At 43.1% G+C, this 18895-nt stretch overlaps 1 protein-coding gene across 10 annotated transcripts in view; it reads right to left on the reverse strand.

Moving 5' to 3' along the window:
- LOC128892040 (NAD(+) hydrolase sarm1) overlaps window positions 1-18895 on the reverse strand; it is a 120311-nt gene that overhangs the window by 11557 nt on the left and 89859 nt on the right. For 6 of the 10 annotated variants that reach the window (XR_008460997.1, XM_054152093.1, XM_054152094.1 and 3 more), the window contains 4 exons: window positions 11224-11361; window positions 8670-8887; window positions 7818-8088; window positions 5493-5660 (listed from right to left, as the gene is read on the reverse strand). Coding sequence is in view for 9 of the 10 variants with exons in the window: in XM_054152093.1 (XP_054008068.1) it covers window positions 5493-5660; window positions 7818-8088; window positions 8670-8887; window positions 11224-11361 (795 nt within the window). In the remaining variant the exon portion in view is untranslated. Of the gene's footprint in view, window positions 1-5492; window positions 5661-7817; window positions 8089-8669; window positions 8888-11223; window positions 11362-13564; window positions 14484-18895 lie in introns of those variants that run through there. The other 4 variants (XM_054152097.1, XM_054152098.1, XM_054152095.1 and 1 more) reach the window with 4 other exon arrangements.

Genomic DNA, 18895 nt, shown 5'->3' on the forward strand with positions numbered 1-18895 from the left:
ATGCTCGAAAAAATTCCTGTTGCTCAACAAAATACGACCAAACATACGCACAAAATTTGAAATTGATGTGTCCCGTGATTAATCAATGAAAAAATATTGCGACCAAGAAATCAAATTATCGATGTTATTCTACGCTTCGCTTTTAAAAATTGAATATTAAAAAAAAATTGAAAAATTCGATTAAGAACGGATTCGATCTCGAGAAGGCTACGAAAACTATTCAAACTATTTCTTTTTTTTTTTTTTTTAAAGTACCACGATTCGATAAATTTTTGCTGAAATGTTAGTACAATTTAGACATTTGTGTCCTCGTTGGAATGATCTATCGATCACAAGTAAGCACGAAGAGTCCTCCGAATTCTCCGAGGGCTCTACGGGGATCTCGAGGACCTTGAACAAGTCCTTGAAAATGCCGAGTGCCGAGACAGAAGTAGCTGGCAGTCCACGCGAGCGCATATTTCGCGGTCGAGCTCTATTTCAGTTTCCGGGAGGGGGGAAATATCGGTGACACCTATTCCTCGTTGGCAACGATTCTCGAAAATCCGACAGAAATTTGGATGATCTCACCTACCGTCGCTGAATGATCGCTTCGCGCTCTCACGGCTAACAAAGAAGCAGAAATATTGCGAAACGTTGCAAAACGACTGCGAATCGCTCATCAACAAGATCGACAAAGCGACATTGTTGTTTGACGATTAGAAGCTTAGAGGGTGAAAACTCTGTCGGTTGTTTTCTGAGAGTTGTTTTCTTGTTATGATTATTGGAAACTTCGTGGACGGTTCTACAGAATGGTTCGTCACAATTAGTTTTTAACATCCCTCTGATTCAAAGTCTATGCTTTCGATTACCATTACAGAAGAATGAATTTTACGCGAGCTCATTAGTCGATTCGAGCGTTTGATTTTAGGCATATGTAAGTATCTAAGGACCGAAGTCAGAAGTTCAGTAATTAAAATTAAATAAATATCGCTCGAGGAACAATCTCGTATCAAAGTGTTCCACCAAGAGTTCGAATTGTTCTTTACTTTGCTTTAGATGAAGCTCGAGAAACCTAGGGTTACATAAGTGGCTGCAGTGTTTCATGCCCGATGAAATGAAAAGTTAACCAGGCGCACAGTTATTTTTCAATTAACACGATCGCTGTAATCATTGGCGCCCGTTCGGTTCCCCTGTAATTTACCAATCGTCATTGCGCACGCCCTCCGATTAATGCCGCGTTTTTCCAGCTGGCCCGCGACAAGGAAAACACGCGACTTGAACGGACCCGTTCACCACACTTACCGTCCTCCTCGAGGTTAAAGAGCCAATTATCGTCAGCGTCCATCGGCTCGAGAGTTTCTCCGTCCTCGAGCATCCCGGCTTGGAACAGAGGAACGATCGAGTCGATGGATTACTACATCGATTGCGCTTTTGCAAATATTTCGACTACTTCGATTATTTTCAAGAATTTCACAATTTTCGAGACGCCAACCTTAAATATTTTCCACAATGTTTTTAGCGACTATAGCACCAGGCGACTCATATCTCGAGTAAGCAATTGTAAATCGAAGAGTACGTTGCGTAATCGCGCGATGCCACTTGGAAGCTGCTCTTCGACAACCGTGAAATTCGCAGGTGTGAAACAGGGACGAGCACACGTTGCAACCCCCATTTGATTGTTTCTTTGAACAGGTGAGAGACGATCGATCGAACCGACACTAACTGTAATCACACTTTCACTCCACCAGCTTCGTTACCATTTTCGAGATCTGGCTGTCGAGGTTTTCGTTCGGCATGATCTTTCGCCTTTCGACGCCGCTCCTGGGCCTCAGGACGGGAAAAAGTCCTCTGGCGAGGCTGGACAGTTGCTGGCCCATCGACGCCCGCGAACCGTCGTTTGTCGGCGTCAGGAACAAACTACTGCGTTGCCCTCGAGGTGATATCGATCGGTTGCCGGTGGTTACCGAGCAGTTCCTTCGACTACCGCGTGTGACCACCCCCGTGACTCAACCACCCCCTGGAGACGTCGATGCTGTTCTAGACTCGGGGATTCTTCTTCTCTTTCTATCTAGGGGCTAGAAGTATTCCACCCTCCATCACATCTCGAGCAAGGCATTCCTCGTTTAGCCTTCAAGTAAGTATCCTCGTATCGTAGCTGCTTCTCAAGTAACTCCATTCCTCACTCACACGTCAAGGAAGCTTATCCATAACTAACCTATTTCTGAAGTAACCCCATTACTCATCCCTTTCTCAAGTAAACCCTTCCATTTTTCATCCATCCTTCAAAGAAGGCTCCCATTTCTCATGCACCCTTCAAATAAACCCTTCCATTTTTCATCCATTCTTCGAATAAGGCCCCCAATTCTCATCTAGACCTCAAGTAAATCCTTCTATTCCTTATCAATCCCTCAAGTAAGGCCCCCAATTCTCATGCACCCTTTAACTAAACCCTTCCCATCCCTTACCACCTACTTCTCAAGCAACCCCATTCCTCATCCACCTTTCAAATGAACGTTCCACTCCTCCTCGCACAACCCTTGTGTAAAGTCCACATCCCCTATCCACCTGTACCCTTGCCTCGTGCGTCGAACGTGAAGGCACGTGCGTGACTCATAAAATTCGCCTGTACACAACGATTCTAAAACGAACTCCACCAATGTCTGCGATCGCCACGAGCACAATTTTTGGCAGCGTTCGCTGGCTGATCGATGATTAAGCCTTCCTAGATCGAGTAGCCCGAATAATCCAGTTGCAAGAAGTTGCGTAACGTCGAACGGAAATACCGAGAAGCAAGTCCCAATTTCAATCGATTCTTTAGTCCGAGTTCTCGTAAACAAAAAGTTTATCCTATATCTCGATTGGTGCCATCGACGATTTCCCCTGCAGGTGAATGCAGCAATGTTCAAAAGGTCAGCTCGCTATCGATGGGGGAGGTGGATGTCGCGAGAACAGATTTCCGATAAAGGAGAAAAACCAGTCGAGCCTTCGCACGGGTCAAGGTTTGCGGACGATTAAACGCACGATTTCGCGCCTGGTTCACGGAAACCAGGGAAATCCATTGCCATTTCGCGGTAGCCTTTTAAACGAACGACGGGTACGCGAGTTACCCATTAATCGGTGCAAAAGCCGGTTGAGGTTCTACCTCGGTGGTCGTTGGATTATTTACCCAAGGAATTAGAAAATAATTGTGGAATTAAAGAGAACAAGAATCACGATAATATTACTGGGATTGTTAAAATGAAGGAATAGATACAAATTTCAGCAAAACGTAAAAATATTTTTGGAACTATCGGCCAAACGATCGATTAAATAAAACTTGAAGGCGTTTCAAAGTATGTCAGTTTAAATCCCATCAATTTCTAACGACCGACGATTTAAACCCCATCAATTTTTAAAGACTGAAAATTCATATAATTAGCGATTGTTCTGGTAAGTCTAATTGGCGTTCTCATCGTTAAAAAGAAACTAGGAAACCCCTAGCTGTTAGGTTGGACCAATTAAAATTGATAGAACATCCAATCAAAATCGACGTATGAGAGAAGCATTCCTTTCGGGTTGGGAAGTTACAAAAGAGCCAGACCGATGGTTGGCAGGTCGAGGAACAGAGAACAACATTGTGCGACGTAGAGTCATTGGCTCCGGTTCAAAAATTCCGGCTGGTGACTCAAAAGCTACATAGTCCGCTTGAAAACGGCTAAATTTAGAGCACCGACATCGCGTAAATAGGTGCGTAGCCTTTGTAAAGGGCTCCGTTGTCTGCGTAATCAACAACGGATCCCTGTAATCGCTTTACCCCGAGTTCGATGATTTCTGCAGGGCGAATAACCCAGTTTCGAAAACCTTCTTCGACGGAGGATTCGTGGAATCCCTCTTCGGGGTTCAAAGATACAGATTTATATTCCGGGTGAGTTATCGTCGAGAGTCGTGAGTAATTCTCGAAAATCGGTCAGATAAAATTAATCGCTAAACAGAAGTCCACCCCGGTTATTCTAATCTTTAACGGAGTTCGTATCTGTCCTGAATTTCCAACGATCAGACGAGTTTCCTTGATTCTACATATCGATTCCTTCCAAGGAGCAGAGATAGACAAAACCCTAAGCTTCGAATAAAGTTGAAGTTTGCCGATGTGTTTATGTCGTTTCTTTCTTTGGAAAATGTTCAAAAGAGGAAACGAGACAAACATTGTCAGGACAATTTTTGTTAGTGTAAGGTAATAGTGTCTATTATAGATCTTTGGCTAGAGAGAGTGGGTACATCACCAGAGAAGATGATACGAAAACTGTCTAACTCGTCTGTCTACAGCTGTCACGTTAAACCCTTTTATTCGAAACAAAATAACACAGCCTTAGTTATCCCTACAGATATTTAATAATGATCCAAACAAGTAGATGCATCTGCTAAGCTAAGAGATGTCATCCTAAAAAAGAAACGTCACACGAAATCAGTCTTCAGCAACCTTCTCAGAGGAATTTCTACCCAAATCTCAATTGTTTACGCTACGTTTAGGATTCGAGCATCTCCCTAATTCCCTCAACTTGCTAAACTCACGCGAACAGAACAGTTTCCACGATTCAAGCTGGGTCAACCCGTAAATACCCGCGTCCTTCGCATTGCCGCTTGATCTTATTCCAAGAACTCTACCAAAATCGTCGCCGTCTCCTTGAACTAGCGATTCGAACACGGTGTATCCCAGATCGAGGACGTCAGCCCCGTCATCGGCAAAAGAAGATAGTGTCAACGACCTCAGAGGATACTTCGCTAGCACGCCGGTGTTTCGTGCCAAACAATTCGACGCGAGTCGAGTTTAGGCCGCACCCAGAGCACCGCCTTCCTTTAGATCCTTTTGTGGCACAAACGAGCAGAGAGGGTCGACCAGTCGAGGCCTCCGATCCTCTCGCAACTTCGAGTCTTTGTTCGTAACTCGGCGTCTAACCGCGTGGTTAGAAGAGATTCGACATGGATTTCGTAGCCCTTCGCACTCTAAGCTGGTCTAAGAGTCTTTTCTGCTCCGTCGTGAGCATGTTAACTAAGTCATTGGTATGAGAAAACGATAGTATTCGTTTCTGGCAAGATGTAGACAGATAAACAGGAGTATCTATGGTGCTACATATCTATACTGAGGATTTGGAGGACATGCCTCTAAAAGGGAACTCTGATTCAGAGATATCTAAATTGTTCTATGATATCCAGAAGACCAAGAATACTCGGAAGAAGATAAACAGGAGTATCTATAGTGCTATGTATCTATACTGAGAATTTGGAGGACATGCCTCTAAAAGGGAACTCTGATTCAGAGATATCTGAATTGTTCTATGATCTCCAGAAGACCAAGAATACTCTTACAAACAGTTCACCTAGGAGCAAGCTTTCATAGTTAACTATAACAACATTAGCATACGCTTCGGCGTGTCTCAGACAGAGAGTTAATTGAAAGACCTCGATTCCTGTGCCTGAGTGACATTGGAGTCCGAAGGGGTTGGTAAGGTGTTGAAAAGTGTTTAAAATGGACTCACCCTTGCTGCAGCGACGCTTTTCTCTGCAGACACGCCATCGAGTTCGACGCGGGCCCTGGCCGCCGTCGCGGCGCTCTGCTCTTTGTACGAGACGTCGCCAGTCTGCAGTGCTCTCATCTCGGCGGTGTTCGCGATCGCTTTTTCGGCGCTGAAGCCGTCCGTGACCACCTGGAAATTAACACAATCGACGATGCTTAGGTGTTCCGAGTATTTTTTTTTAAGAAATTTCGTAGTTTACCCCTGCAATACAATGTTAATTTCAGTCCGATAACAATTGCTTACAATTATTTGCGATGCTACATTCCATGGTCTAATTTGAATTAGTTAATTCTGCCGATTCGTTAAAGAGTACTTTATGAAACTGCTATGGTAACCCTGGAAGTGGTAAATATTATTCCGAGGAGTCGACGTCCTCCAGGTTTGATTGTGTAACAAAGAAAACCTCGGATTGCTCTTTAAAATTCACCAAGCTATGGAAACGGCGACCTTGGCCGTCGAAACGAAACGTGACGCGGTGAAAAGTTTGAACGTCGGCCGCGACGGAAGCGTAGTTTAAAGATAGAAACCAAGTGGAAAGAGATCACCTGTCGACAGCAGGGCGTGACATTCAACGATAAAAATAACCGTCGCGAATAATGTATCTGGACTCGTGCGATACGTTTCTCGATCAATTATCACCTGGTAATTCAATATTACACTTTTTGTCAAATATCGGAGTTATAGGCAAGTTTGTACGCAAATCGAAGACTGGGATTTCTGCCGTCGCGATCTATTATTCGTTTTATTTATTTATTTTTTCGCTTAACGTCCTCGTTGTGCGATTACGTAAGGTTGCATGCGAGATAAACATGTTGAGACATGCCGATACGTGTACGAAAGAGTTAAGGTTCGATTGAAATCGAAAGAGATGTCAACAGATGGTCCATTTCAAGGAAAATAATATTATAAACTACCAAGCTTTTCGGTGGCCTCCAAAATTATCTATTAATTTCAGGATGTACACAAGGATGAAGCACTACGAGGAAGAAGATAACGTTGTTAGTGTAATGCTGGGGACCTCACGACGCCACCTTCCGTGGACACGTAGCTGCCAATTTTTGGCCAGAGGAGTCACCTAGAGGCAGAGTTCAGAGTCCTTGACCTAGATTACCCAGAGGAAACCGCACCTCCGGCCAAACATTGCGCAGCCTCGTGTCGCCAAACACTCGAGGAGTCCACGCGACGTCGATGATTCCGCGCGCAATATCGAGGAAGCGAATCGAGTCTAAAACTGTCTCACGCTCATCTTTCTTCAAACCTGCCCGCAATTTCGATCGTGAATCAAGCGATTTCAACGTTTTGGGCACTATTCGGTCCAAGTATCTTCGAAATTTAGGACCATAAATCAGATAAATAGCTCGGCAGACGGTTAGCTAGATTCCAACTTCCTGTGTCTAGTTCGAAGAGCTTGTTCAATTTAAAAGAGATACAACTGGTATAGACTGATGATTAGACTGCGGATCTTTATGCATTTATAGGAAATTTGAATGTGCGAGAAACTACAAAATGCAAACAATATGCAAGAATATAAAAAAATTGAAAGTAAAGTTGATGTTACAATATTTGCAGAATAAAATAAATTCCTATTTAGGTTCAATTTTTGAAGGAACAGTCGCGAAGATTTTATTTTGCATAAAGATCCGCAGTCTACTGACGATCAAGGCGCGAGCTAGGGTCCTTTTGAAAGTATGTTCTAAGTAGATTTAGAATATTTTTGAAATCATCAAAATACACTTTCAAAGGAACACCTAAATGTAAATCGAGTATCGGAACCTCTGAAAGCTCTCGAGGTCTCAGAACCTCGAACAACTTGCCGAAGATTTGCATACGAAAGACACGTCCTCGTACTGACATAATTATTTATCAGACGCCTACATAACGTTAGCCTGAGTGCTGTCAAATATCCAAATACGCTTCCAACAGAAGACATCAGACAGTATATCAAATGTAAGAGCCTGATCCATTCTCTGATGGATGTTCTAGCTTATATACATAAATGCAAGTCATGTCCTTTTGTAAAACTGCCGTTGACTTCGTAATGCTAAACATTGAGAGGATCTACCGGAAGAATGAATAATTAGTAACGAAAGTGTATCGATAATAATACTACCAAACTTTTGAGTAATCTTCAAACAGCTCCAAGCTGCTGTTTGTGTGACAATGCTAAAATACTCCTCTTAACAAATGAATCAACGACTATTTATGCTGGAATTTCATGCTCAGTGCTCTCAGATGTTCCGTGTATAATATATCTTAACAAGAACCGGAAGCAAAAGGGTACGCTACCTTGGTCTTGGAGGCGCTGGTCATCTTCTTCTGCTCGAACTTCATCGTCTCTTGGCCAGCAGGCAAGTTCGTCATGTTCGAAATGTTCGATATACTGATCGGTGGGCTCATGCTGTGAAGATTGTTCAGCGAGTTCAGGGAACTCAACTGCGACGGGGATCCTCCCGTCAACGTCACCGCCCCCGTCCCCGTCGCTGGGGGCGGCGTGTCAGGATCGGGAAACGTCACCAACGGCTCCGTCAGGTCGCTCTCTTCCGTTCCGTTTCCGTCCCTGGGAAAACGAAGAGATTCGATTCAATCTGAAAAGCTCAACCAGGCGTTCACGCGACGAAGAGAGGTGGACGCTGTGTGAGACTCGGTTATAAATAAATCTTGGACCGCGACGGTGGCTCGCAGATGGACAAAATTCTTACTTAGATAATTCTAATCGTTACTTAAAAATAGAATGCTTCGGACGAGTGAATTATCTGTTTACGTACATTCACTTCGAAGAAACTGTTCATATTCTATTTAAAGAAGTTATTGATATACTATTTGTATTCTTCTCAAAGAAACTTGAGTTACAGAACTTAACGATATTTAAAATTCTTTGCTAAAAAAGAATTGGCAAAGAGCGTCGCTATTAAAAATCAGCAAATCGGAGCATTATAAATTTCATAAGCGCACACGAACTAAAAGGACTCATTTAATAGCCAATAAAGTATCCTCAAATCCCTGAAGCATGTTCCCGTTCAAAAGTATACCCTCCCAGGCACTAAAAATTTCGACTCGAACGAAATTTCCGCTCTTCTCAACGCATCTTTTAACATCAAAGCAAAGCGAGATTTCAGCCAAGCCCCGGAGAGGACCCACCTGTCCACGAGGTTCTCCATGCTGCTGCGCAATCGTTGCGAGAAGTTCGTCGATATGTTGCTCTTCATCTCCGAGATGCCGCGCTGAAGTTCCCTTAGGTCGCTTTTCATGGAGCTGGCTTTCATCTCACTCGACGAGGACGAGGTAAGAATCCTCTGCGAGGATTTGGCCACCCTGCTCGAACTGCTGCTGCTCTGGCTCTGGTTCGTCGTCAGCATCTGCGGAGTCAAAAGCCGTTTACGTTCTATTTAAAATCCACGTGGCGTGACTCACCATCCCTCGCCTATACATCCTAACTCTGTTTTGCTCATCGCTGCTCTATCGCGACCATCCCTCCCCCACCCTGATCCGCTCTTTTTCCCGCGAACGATCCCTCGCCGGCTTTTCCACGATTTTTCGTTTACATAACGAACGCGTTCAACGCTTACAGGGAATCGTTCGCTATTATTCGCACTCCGGTGGACTTTAGAGCTCGAGGATTTTGTAATCGACCTTCCACTCGTTTTCTCAATTCGTTCACGGTTATCGAACGATTAGCTGGGGATTTGGTAGCTGAATTTATTTCGTCATGTTTAATCGATTCGACGGGAAATTTTTCTGGACTCTGCTTTGGGAAGATCTGTTGGGTTGTATTTTTTTTTTTTTTTTTTTAAATTAAGGAAAGAAAAAGTAAGACTGGGGATTCAAACTCAGGATCATTCTATATCCTAACGGTCGTGTTATTATTTTCACTCCTTACGGTTGATTATGTGGGGGCGTGGCTATCACGATATTTTTGAATAAACAAGTGCTATATTACTATATTTCTAACAACGATACCTAATGAATAAGCTGACACGATATTAAGTAACCTTATGCACCATTGAATAAATAACAAAATACTAATTTGAAGTATTCCGAATATAACTCGCGTTTTTCTCGCCATCTGGGCTGCCTGGTTGATTAATCCGAGCATAAGGAGCGCGGCTAGCGGGTTCTGGTAAATATCCAAAGCGGTGGCCAGCAATAGTGCCAAACACCGTTCGAAATCGAAGAGTGGCAACGTTCTCAACGTCTGGGAGGCCTTGGGAAATCTGGTCCCCAAGGTTCCCGGACCTGGAAGTTCGGTCTCACCGACTGGAGTGGAAAAAAATTCACGTGGGCGACATTACGTAAAGCCACGAGTATGCCAGGCTCTGATTATTCAATTATTTCGTGCGAGACAGCAACTATCGAGTCGACAAAGTGGCTTCGCTGGTGCTCGGAGAAGATCTAGTCGAATAGCTTTTTGAAGAATTCTAAAGTGTCAGAGACGTATTCGATCCTTTTCATCAAACAACTAATTTGAATCCGAGCTAATACGGGCTGACTATTGTTTTCCCATGCTTCTGTAAAACGGAAAATATCGTTCGGTTTGGTGGAAGATGAATGAATCCATGCTTTCACGAGACCGAGGTTCGAATAACTTGCAGATCCATGAAAGACGGTTCAAGGCGTAATTAAAAGAGAACGATAAGGGTATCAGTGGGCGGCAGTGAAACACGTGGACTCTGTATCATTGCATAATATGTTCGCTCCAGCGACAGATCGCGCTCCAAAATCTCCGGACCGAAAGATCGAGCCAAAGGATTTTCGTCGTTTTCCTAAAATTTCTACGTGTCTCGTTAATAATAGGGATTCCGAGAGAGTTCAATGTTTTCCACCTGCCCGAACAGAGGAGTCGCCAAGAATTCTCTGTCCATTGCGACAACTCGATACAGATGATTCTATTTTGGCGGGATTGTGACCGTAACCGACCGTAGGTGTAAATCTGGATTATTTAAGTCGCGATGTGTGGGATCCAGATCTAGAAAATAGCGTTGACAGTTTATTCGAAAGGACACCCAAAGCTCGATCGCCACGTGGACCGAAGCGCTCCTCGAAGAATGACTATCGCGACTTAATTTTGGAAATTCTCTCAAGTCGGTTGCGAAATCACGAAGGGGTGAATAATTCCAAGTTCCCGTGTGTTCAGAAAATTCGGGAAAGGCGTGGGCGAGACGTCGCGACGGTCCGATTCTAGTTACGTGACGCAGAAGAAAGATCGTTTGACGAAGCCTTTAAATAGGAATTATTCGTATCGCGAATAGAACATGTTATATCGCGACCAAATTATAATTGAAATTTATCGACTCCGTTTTTAACTTCTACGAACGAAATCTTTGGAGGAGTATTTAGAATAGGAGACATACAAGGTGAACAGCTGTATATTGGTTACTTCTTGAATTACTATTAAAATTTGAGTTCGTAGAAATTGATATCATCCACGATGAACGAAAAAACTAGCAACGAAACAAGAAATACCGCGTGTTTGACGCATCGTGTTTGCAAAATCAATTTACTAGTCCATTTGACTTTCATACGAGTGCAAACATATCATCGCACTTTGTTTTGCTCGTTGGTTTATCAATCGAATGTTTGCAAACCGTCGTCTCTTTCGGCCGAGATTTTTGTTCCTCTCCACTCTGGTAGCAGTTTATCTACCCGTAGTGCGAGTGCACTCGCGAAAATCCGAAAAAGAATTCGTGAAATTTACCTGCGACGACGCGGTGACCTGTGGATGATGACCGACGTGGCCTATGCCGGACACCATCTTGTTGTTCTTCTTTTGAAAATTCTCCATGACAGTGTGCATGTCACCGTTTTCCCCTCCCTCCACTGGGAACTCCGACATCTGTGGACAAGCAAACGAAACAAATTTCTTAATGAAATTCATTCATCGCACGGCATTCATTAACTTTCAAAACTGGTTCTCGACGCGATAACTCCTACAGACATTCTGTGGTTATTTTCCTGGTGTAAACACGCGATGAGTACCATATCTACAGTTTATATTTACCGAAGTCTAACGTTGCTTCTTTCTCTGTCAAAAATGCTTCGAAACACATCCTGAAGTATTATTCGCAATTTTTTTTTTTTTTTTAAATTTGAATTCGATACGAATAAAATTTATAAACTTCATCGATGTTTCATAAATCATTGTCAGATTACATTTTACAAATCCATAAATATTAGGTTGTCCCGAAAGTTTCTTTCGCGAGTTGCACTCAATTATTTTATGTGGTCGTGCTTGTATAAATAGACAATCTAATTTCATAGATATTCATGTTGTAACAGCAATGGAGCAAAATGAATCGTGCACAATTCAGTAATGTAACATGAAACATAAACTATCGTGGATGTATTACTTATTAATAAAGCGAAAGAAACTTTTTGGACAACCTAATATCTTATAAATTTACCTATTTATTTATGTACCTGTGCCAAATTTGATAAATGTCTCAATTTTTCAACGTTTGTAAACGAATATCTATTCCTATAGCACGAGAAAATTGTAAGATATTTATTGCTGCTCGATCGAAATTCTAGTTGCGCCAGGAATTTTTTTTTTCAAACCACTCTCGAAACACTCTGTACTTTCCAGTAATTTGTCATCGCGTATTGGTGGCACCATTCACCGTATGGTAAATCAAACCCGAACGAAACTCGCTGCGACGTGAAATCAGGCGAATACGCAACCTGCGACACCCACGCGCGGTGTTAATAATTGCCTGAAGTCGATCTACCAGCTGATCCCGGATCTTGAAAATTCGTTCGAAAGCTGTCGACCTTTCACGGTTAATTGGCTTACGTGCAGAATGAAAAAAGATGCTTGGTTGTCACGGAACGTTATTAATTTCGAACGTATACAATTTTCTCGGCTTTAGCATTTTAATTATTTAGAAACTGCCCAGCAGAAGCCTTTCTACGTGGGGCTGTGTTAATACTTTAACGACTGTTAGCGATTCAACGCATAATAATTGGTATTATATAATATTTATTTTGCCTATTAGGATTGTTTCCAGATTGATATTTATATTAGGTTTACCGAAAAGTAACGTCGTTTCTTTTATATTAAATTCAGACAAATACATTCATGATACATTTCTATTTTTAATCGATTATGTAATTATCCTCGTTATCAACAACCTTTTGCCATTTAGTGTGCAAATATTCAATACTAAATGGATAAAAATCAATGAGTTGATGAATGATACAGAAGTGTTGAGATTCGCAGAAACGACATTACTTTTCGGTTCACATAATATAATATCTCATAGTTCGTACAATGTTACCTCGGTAATAAATATTAATTCCCATGGCAAATAGTCGACTAATACGCTACCAGTTGGTAAAGTGTTAATCTAGGCTGAAGTAACTCAAAACTTCATCCGTTTCTAAATATCGAACACTAGAAGTGACAAAAATGATACAAACAACAATTAATTCGATATTCGCCATATAATTTTCACGACTCTCTAAAAAGCCCCTTGGAAAAATTGCCATCTGTTACATTTAACAAATCGACTCAATTATTCCCTTTTGTTACGCTCTATCGAGTAATCGTCGGTAAAGTAAAAAATATCGCGTGTCGGGACCTAATAATAACATACGATCCGTTTTGAAAGAAACGCAATTGCTGCTGTCGCGTGCAAGTCGAAACGTGACGAGAAAAAATACACCGTCGCGATTCTAGGCAGTCTTCGAGAACGAAAAAAAAAATAAAAATAAAAATAAAAATAATCCGTTCCACGTACGTCGAGCGCTCGTGATTCCTGGGAAAAAAAAAGATGTGCAACGTACGCGGTCTCGCAACACGTCTGTTACGTAAATGGAACCTTGTGGTCAACGGTACCAGAGAGAAACACGTCCACGTATGCTTATTGTGTGTCAACACGAGACGCTCCCCGTGCGCACATGATCAGAAAAAAGAAAAAACGAACGACCGTTTTCGTAAATGTAAACACAGAACGCACGCGATCGAAAGTGATCCTCGTTTCGTTTCGACCTTTGAACAAACGTATGAAAAAAGGCAAAAAAAAAAAAGCACTCCATACCGAACAAACACGGCGATCGAAGGAGCCACGGGCCGAGACACTAAGCGGAGACACTGACCATTTGACAGTTCACCGAGGGCGCACTTCCTCTTCCAGCCTACTCTTTATCTGTCGCACTGCACCCCACCATACTTCTTATCTACTCGAGAACCTCGACCGAACTCTTACACCGTCGCCCTCTCCGAGCATCGTGTTGCGATTCACGTAATATCTGGCTGGCCACTGATTCGCGCGCGCAAAACAGGCTCGATTTTCACGTGTCATCGTCGATCGCTGGCTCAATACGTTCGCCGCTGTCGTTCGCATGGAAAACGCCCGCCACGGATCACGCTACACTCACGATTAAATACAAACAATTCGATTAAATACAAACGTGCACACTTTCGTCGACGTAGATACGAAATGAAACGAGCAGATCGAGCGAGTATACCGAAGAACACGTCGTAACGCGACTAGTAGGTTATAATTCGTTTGTTTACACGTACGTAAAATAACCTATCGTCGCCGTCACGATTGCGAGCCTCCCGCGAGTCAGGCTGATCCGCGAAACGGGAAATAGCGAACATGGTATCGGACTTTTTAGAATTCAGCTGATATATCGAGTCGATCAGTTTTGCTCTCGAGAGGCTCGTATGGACGGTATCTCACGCGAATCTTTGCGTCACGCGTACGCGATGCGCAATGATGAACGTGTTAAGGCGCGCACGCGAGTGCACGTCCATCTCGATCGCGAGCAAGGGCCTTTCGCGGCGAAGGAAACGCGAGGTTTATGAAAATTAACGGCGACGGTCGACGTTCGACGAATGGTTAGTACGGTTAACCTCTACCGGCTGGCACAAAGGACGTGAGAACGCGTGCGTGCTGCACCCAACGGGCCGATAAGCATCGCGTGACGGTCGGAGTCGTACTAACCGGCTGCGCCGCGGCCGTGGCGCGAGAGCCGCGATCGCGACGCCACACGCGCAGGCGCGGCGACCCCGCGAAACTACGCATTCCGCATAGCTCGCGCGCACGTGAGAGAAGCCTCGAATTAAGAACGAAAACCAGGTCGTTCGACGGGATTCTAGGAAAAGACCAACACGAAACCGATTAACGAAGCCGCTTAATCGCGTTGTGGCACGCGGTCCGATCGACGCGTTGACCTTTGGCTATTATCTCTCGAGTATAATTTTTTGTTTTGAAGGTAGTCCCCCTATAGCAGATATGCCCGCCATTGCGATTGCTTTAACGAACATAGATATGGAATTGTTGCTCTTGTTAAGCCGGCGACTGACTTGCAACAGAACGCTGTAATGTAACTCCTCGACACGAATTTTACGGTTCGACACCAACGTTACATTACAAGGTCCTTCTTGGAATCACGAATGCTCGCTTCGAACACTCGGCTGAATTCTCTCTCAATGCTTCCTACTCGATTCAGTGAAAAGTAGACGATCAAAGAGGTTCGTCAAAAAACCGACAGACCAGTGGAGCACGCTAGAGCGCGAACCGATCGCAAGAGTCCGTCCAGATCTAGATTAAGCGAATGCTCGCGTTACAATGTTCTGTTGCAAGTCAGTCGCCGGCTTTACACGCGTCTCGCTATACGAGGATTCTGTTTGGGTTCCTCGATAACCTCGAAATCTCCTGGGCAAGCTTCAGCGATGATTATTAACCCCTTCTGTTCTATATATGACCTTGAAGATTAACAGGTCAATCGTGAAACGTAGCGACGAAGTCGAGTACAGATTTTGTTTTGGAGCGATACTAGAAGGCGCTGTTTTATGAATGGGCCGTTACGTGGGAAAAATGAAACGCGTCCGTCTGTCGAGTCGGAACTTTTGCGTTGAGAGGAAAAAACTGTCTGCGAGATTCGAAGGAAAGTGTTTTTACCCGCGTCCCCGATTGACGGGAGGCAAAAAATCCGGGGTTTTTACCGCTACCGTTCCGAGAATCGAGTTATCGTTGTCCCAGTTTGTGTACGTTCCCCTTGGAGAGTGAAGTCGGAGGGCACTTAATGGGATCGAAAAATCGATCGATTTTATGGACCGTCTTCTCCGAATCTCGATGTCAATTGCGGCAAGAACTATCGATAGATGCCTGTACGGTCGTACGCGTTCGAATAATTGAAAGTGACTCGTTATAAATCATCCTCGATCACGACGGAAGCGAGTCAGCATCTGGTGAACGGAAAAGAGGGACACAAAGGCTGGAATGCGGTCTAACGAGGTGGCCGAAGAAAATTCGAGAAGGTAAGCACGCACGTCGCGTGGAATTTTGGCGAAAGTGTACCGGGTGCCCTCGACGTCCCTGCGTTGTTACTCGTGAAATAAAAATTAGAATTCGAACTGCGGAATTGAACATTTCGCAGCGTACATATCTAAGAGAACAAGGAAAACTTTCAAGTAATCAGGTATCGTTTTCTAAAGAAATTTAAAGTTTAGATTAAGTGTCCGTCTTTTGTTTCAAAATTCCTCGATTCTAGCGTCTCCCGTTAATTCAAGGGGTCCACCTGTGTAAGATATTTAAAAAATCAAAAATTTCTTTTCCACATATTTATCATCTAGGAGATATTACAATGACTGTCACAGAAGCATTATATGCGAAACGTGCCCGGCTCAGCGTCGTACTACTTTCGTACAAAAATTTAAACGCGTTTTTCTCGAAACCACGTTTTTTGGAAGTGGCGAGCAGGATTGCGCAAAATCCATTACACGAATCGAGATGAAATTTTTTTCTACAATTTTGAAACGTAATTGGTGGTACTGGCGGCGAGATTCGTGTTAATAAAAACATTTTTTCCAACGTCTATTAGCCATTACATAGGGGGGAAAAGATACCTTAAAATATCATTTTTTAGTTTAAACGCCACCCTGGTAACAGTTTTCAAAATTTTGTGAATATCTTATCGCCAGTACCTTCAAAATGTAATTATAAAGAAGGTGATATTTTACTTTTTTATTTCAGATGATCAAGTACGATCAAATCCTGCTCGCCGAATGACTCTTCTACTTTTAAGTGGTCTCGTTAAAGCGCCGTCTAGGAATAATATCCACGTATCGAAACATTGTGAGAAAATCAAAAATTAATGTTAAAGCATCGATCTACCAAATAAAAAAAAAAAAATTATCATAATTGCACCAGTACTTTTCCTACAAAAAATTCTTGTAAATTGCCTTGAAAATTAAACGTTACACAGGTGGACCCTCTTAAGCCACTGTTAATCCTCCCGTCGAATATAAACGTCTCGGATAAATCGTTTTATGTGCGTTTAATTCGTTGTGCTTTGGTCGAATTATCTATCCCCCATCGCCTGAGAAAAGTGAGAAGTTTCCAAACGTCGAAACACGACGAGGAGAGAGAGGTGAGCCGCGGGAACGCGAAGCATAGAGGAAAGAAAACAGAGATCAAAGTGAAGGGGTGTTCGACTCGATAAAGGGGGGGCATTCGAAAAAGAGCAATAGATAAGGTAGGTGCGGCAGGCCGCCTTGATAGGTCAGCGACCAAATAATATCCCCATCGTGCTTTCTTTTCATGCGTGTTATTCCCCGAGTGGAGCGAGGGGGCGAAAGACGCACTTTGGCGCCACTTGATTTATGGGGTCGTAAACGGCGCCGTAAACGCGTTGTTACAGTTTCCTTAACGTCGATGATCGCGTCGACTGATTTCCCTTTGGACCAGTTTTTATTAGATTTCCAGAGACGAGTGAAATATCGTAACCTGATTTTTCATCGATCACAAAGGGGGTGGTTAGGTTTACCGATCGTAGAGAAAGAGGCGGTACATAATAAGGAGCACCTAAGTTGTTTCTAGGCGTTAAATACTGTCTTTAACGTAATCTTGATTGCACTTCTACATTTCATTTCAAAGAGAGCGCGGAACCTTCTATTAATATCGAAAACAAAGGGTGCTTTCTCTTTTAACGAGAGTGCTACTCGACGTGCTCCAAATTCATAGTAAAAATACTCAGGACAAATTTCATCATCTAGAATAATATAAAATTAAAATTGTAAATTAAACTATCGAATACCTTACACCGAGGCGTCCTGTATTTTCAAAAAACTAGTTCTTTTACAATTGGGATACACGAGGTTCGCGTTGGTATACGCCGTTTCAATTATTGTGTATCTGAGAGATTGACTGTACAAGTACTGTTTTCCTAAAACGATGCAGTGTCTGCAGACAAAAATATGTCACCGAACAAACTCGAGGATACATGGGATCTGACGTCGAATGGAGGATAAAGGATGCTTTCCGGGAAGAAGCAAGCTCGAATGGTTCCAGAGTTGGTAATAATTTCCTTATCCTTCCGTTTGTCTTCGAGCAAGCAAGAGGCTCTATCGCGGAGAGCATTGGCAGACAGCTGTAGGCGTCTTGGCTCTCGCCAGACACAAAGAGGCGATTCGGAGACGTCTCCTCGTGACACTGTCGTTGTACAAAGGCCCGTGTATAGGTACGGCCGTGTAAAGCCGTGTTCATAAGCCTTGACGAAGACGCTGGCACGTTAAAGCCGGATTTCGAACGGCACAAAGAATCGATTCGAGCGAAAGGGAATCCCATTAACTGTTTACGGGCCCGTATTGTTAGATTTTTTTTTGTATTTATTTATCTGGGTGCTTATGTTTATATGGGGGAGAAGAAAGGGAGGAGGCACTCAACCTTGTTAACCTCTGGAATTTATTTAACGACAAGTGATGATAGAAAATAAAAGATAGATTAAGGCAAAAGTATGTCCTTGTACAATCGAAAGTTATGCAATCTAATATTTGAGATGCTATTTATTTTTAGAACCGGATCAAAATTCACGAATCCTATTTAGATTTATTTTCTTTAACACTTGATCTTCAAAATAAATCGTTCACTGCCTCGGTGATAATCACTGTCAGCCATACCGTAGGTGACGTGGCGATCAACGTGTTAATCATAACCGCAAGTACCGTGTTAATTTATTAATAAGCGCATGCCATTGCCCCATTTTGATAAAAGCATGAATCAGAAACGGTGCGTAATAAATCGAGATAAATTCCTGATCCATTATCAAACAGCCGGCTCGAGGGAATAACAGAATTTGAAAGCAGTTGTTATTGGAGCAACTCTGGGAAACTCGCATAGGTTTGCTCCAACGTCTTTTACGGTGAATTTGCCGTGGATTCTGTGTAAATTCGTTCGTTTAATCGTTAATGGTCGTTCGCAATTAGTTGGGAGGTGTGCGGGTCGCGACACGCTCGTATCCGCTCGAACAAAGGACTCTTCTCTGCGAGCACCGAACGAAACACGTTCCTCCGGTTCTACGCACGCATAAAAGAGCTCTCTCTCTCTCTCTCTCTCTCTCTCTCTCTCTCTCTCTCTCTC

This window comes from Hylaeus anthracinus, unplaced genomic scaffold, assembly GCF_026225885.1.
Source record: "Hylaeus anthracinus isolate JK02 unplaced genomic scaffold, UHH_iyHylAnth1.0_haploid 12002, whole genome shotgun sequence".
NCBI classification, from domain to species: domain Eukaryota; kingdom Metazoa; phylum Arthropoda; class Insecta; order Hymenoptera; family Colletidae; genus Hylaeus; species Hylaeus anthracinus.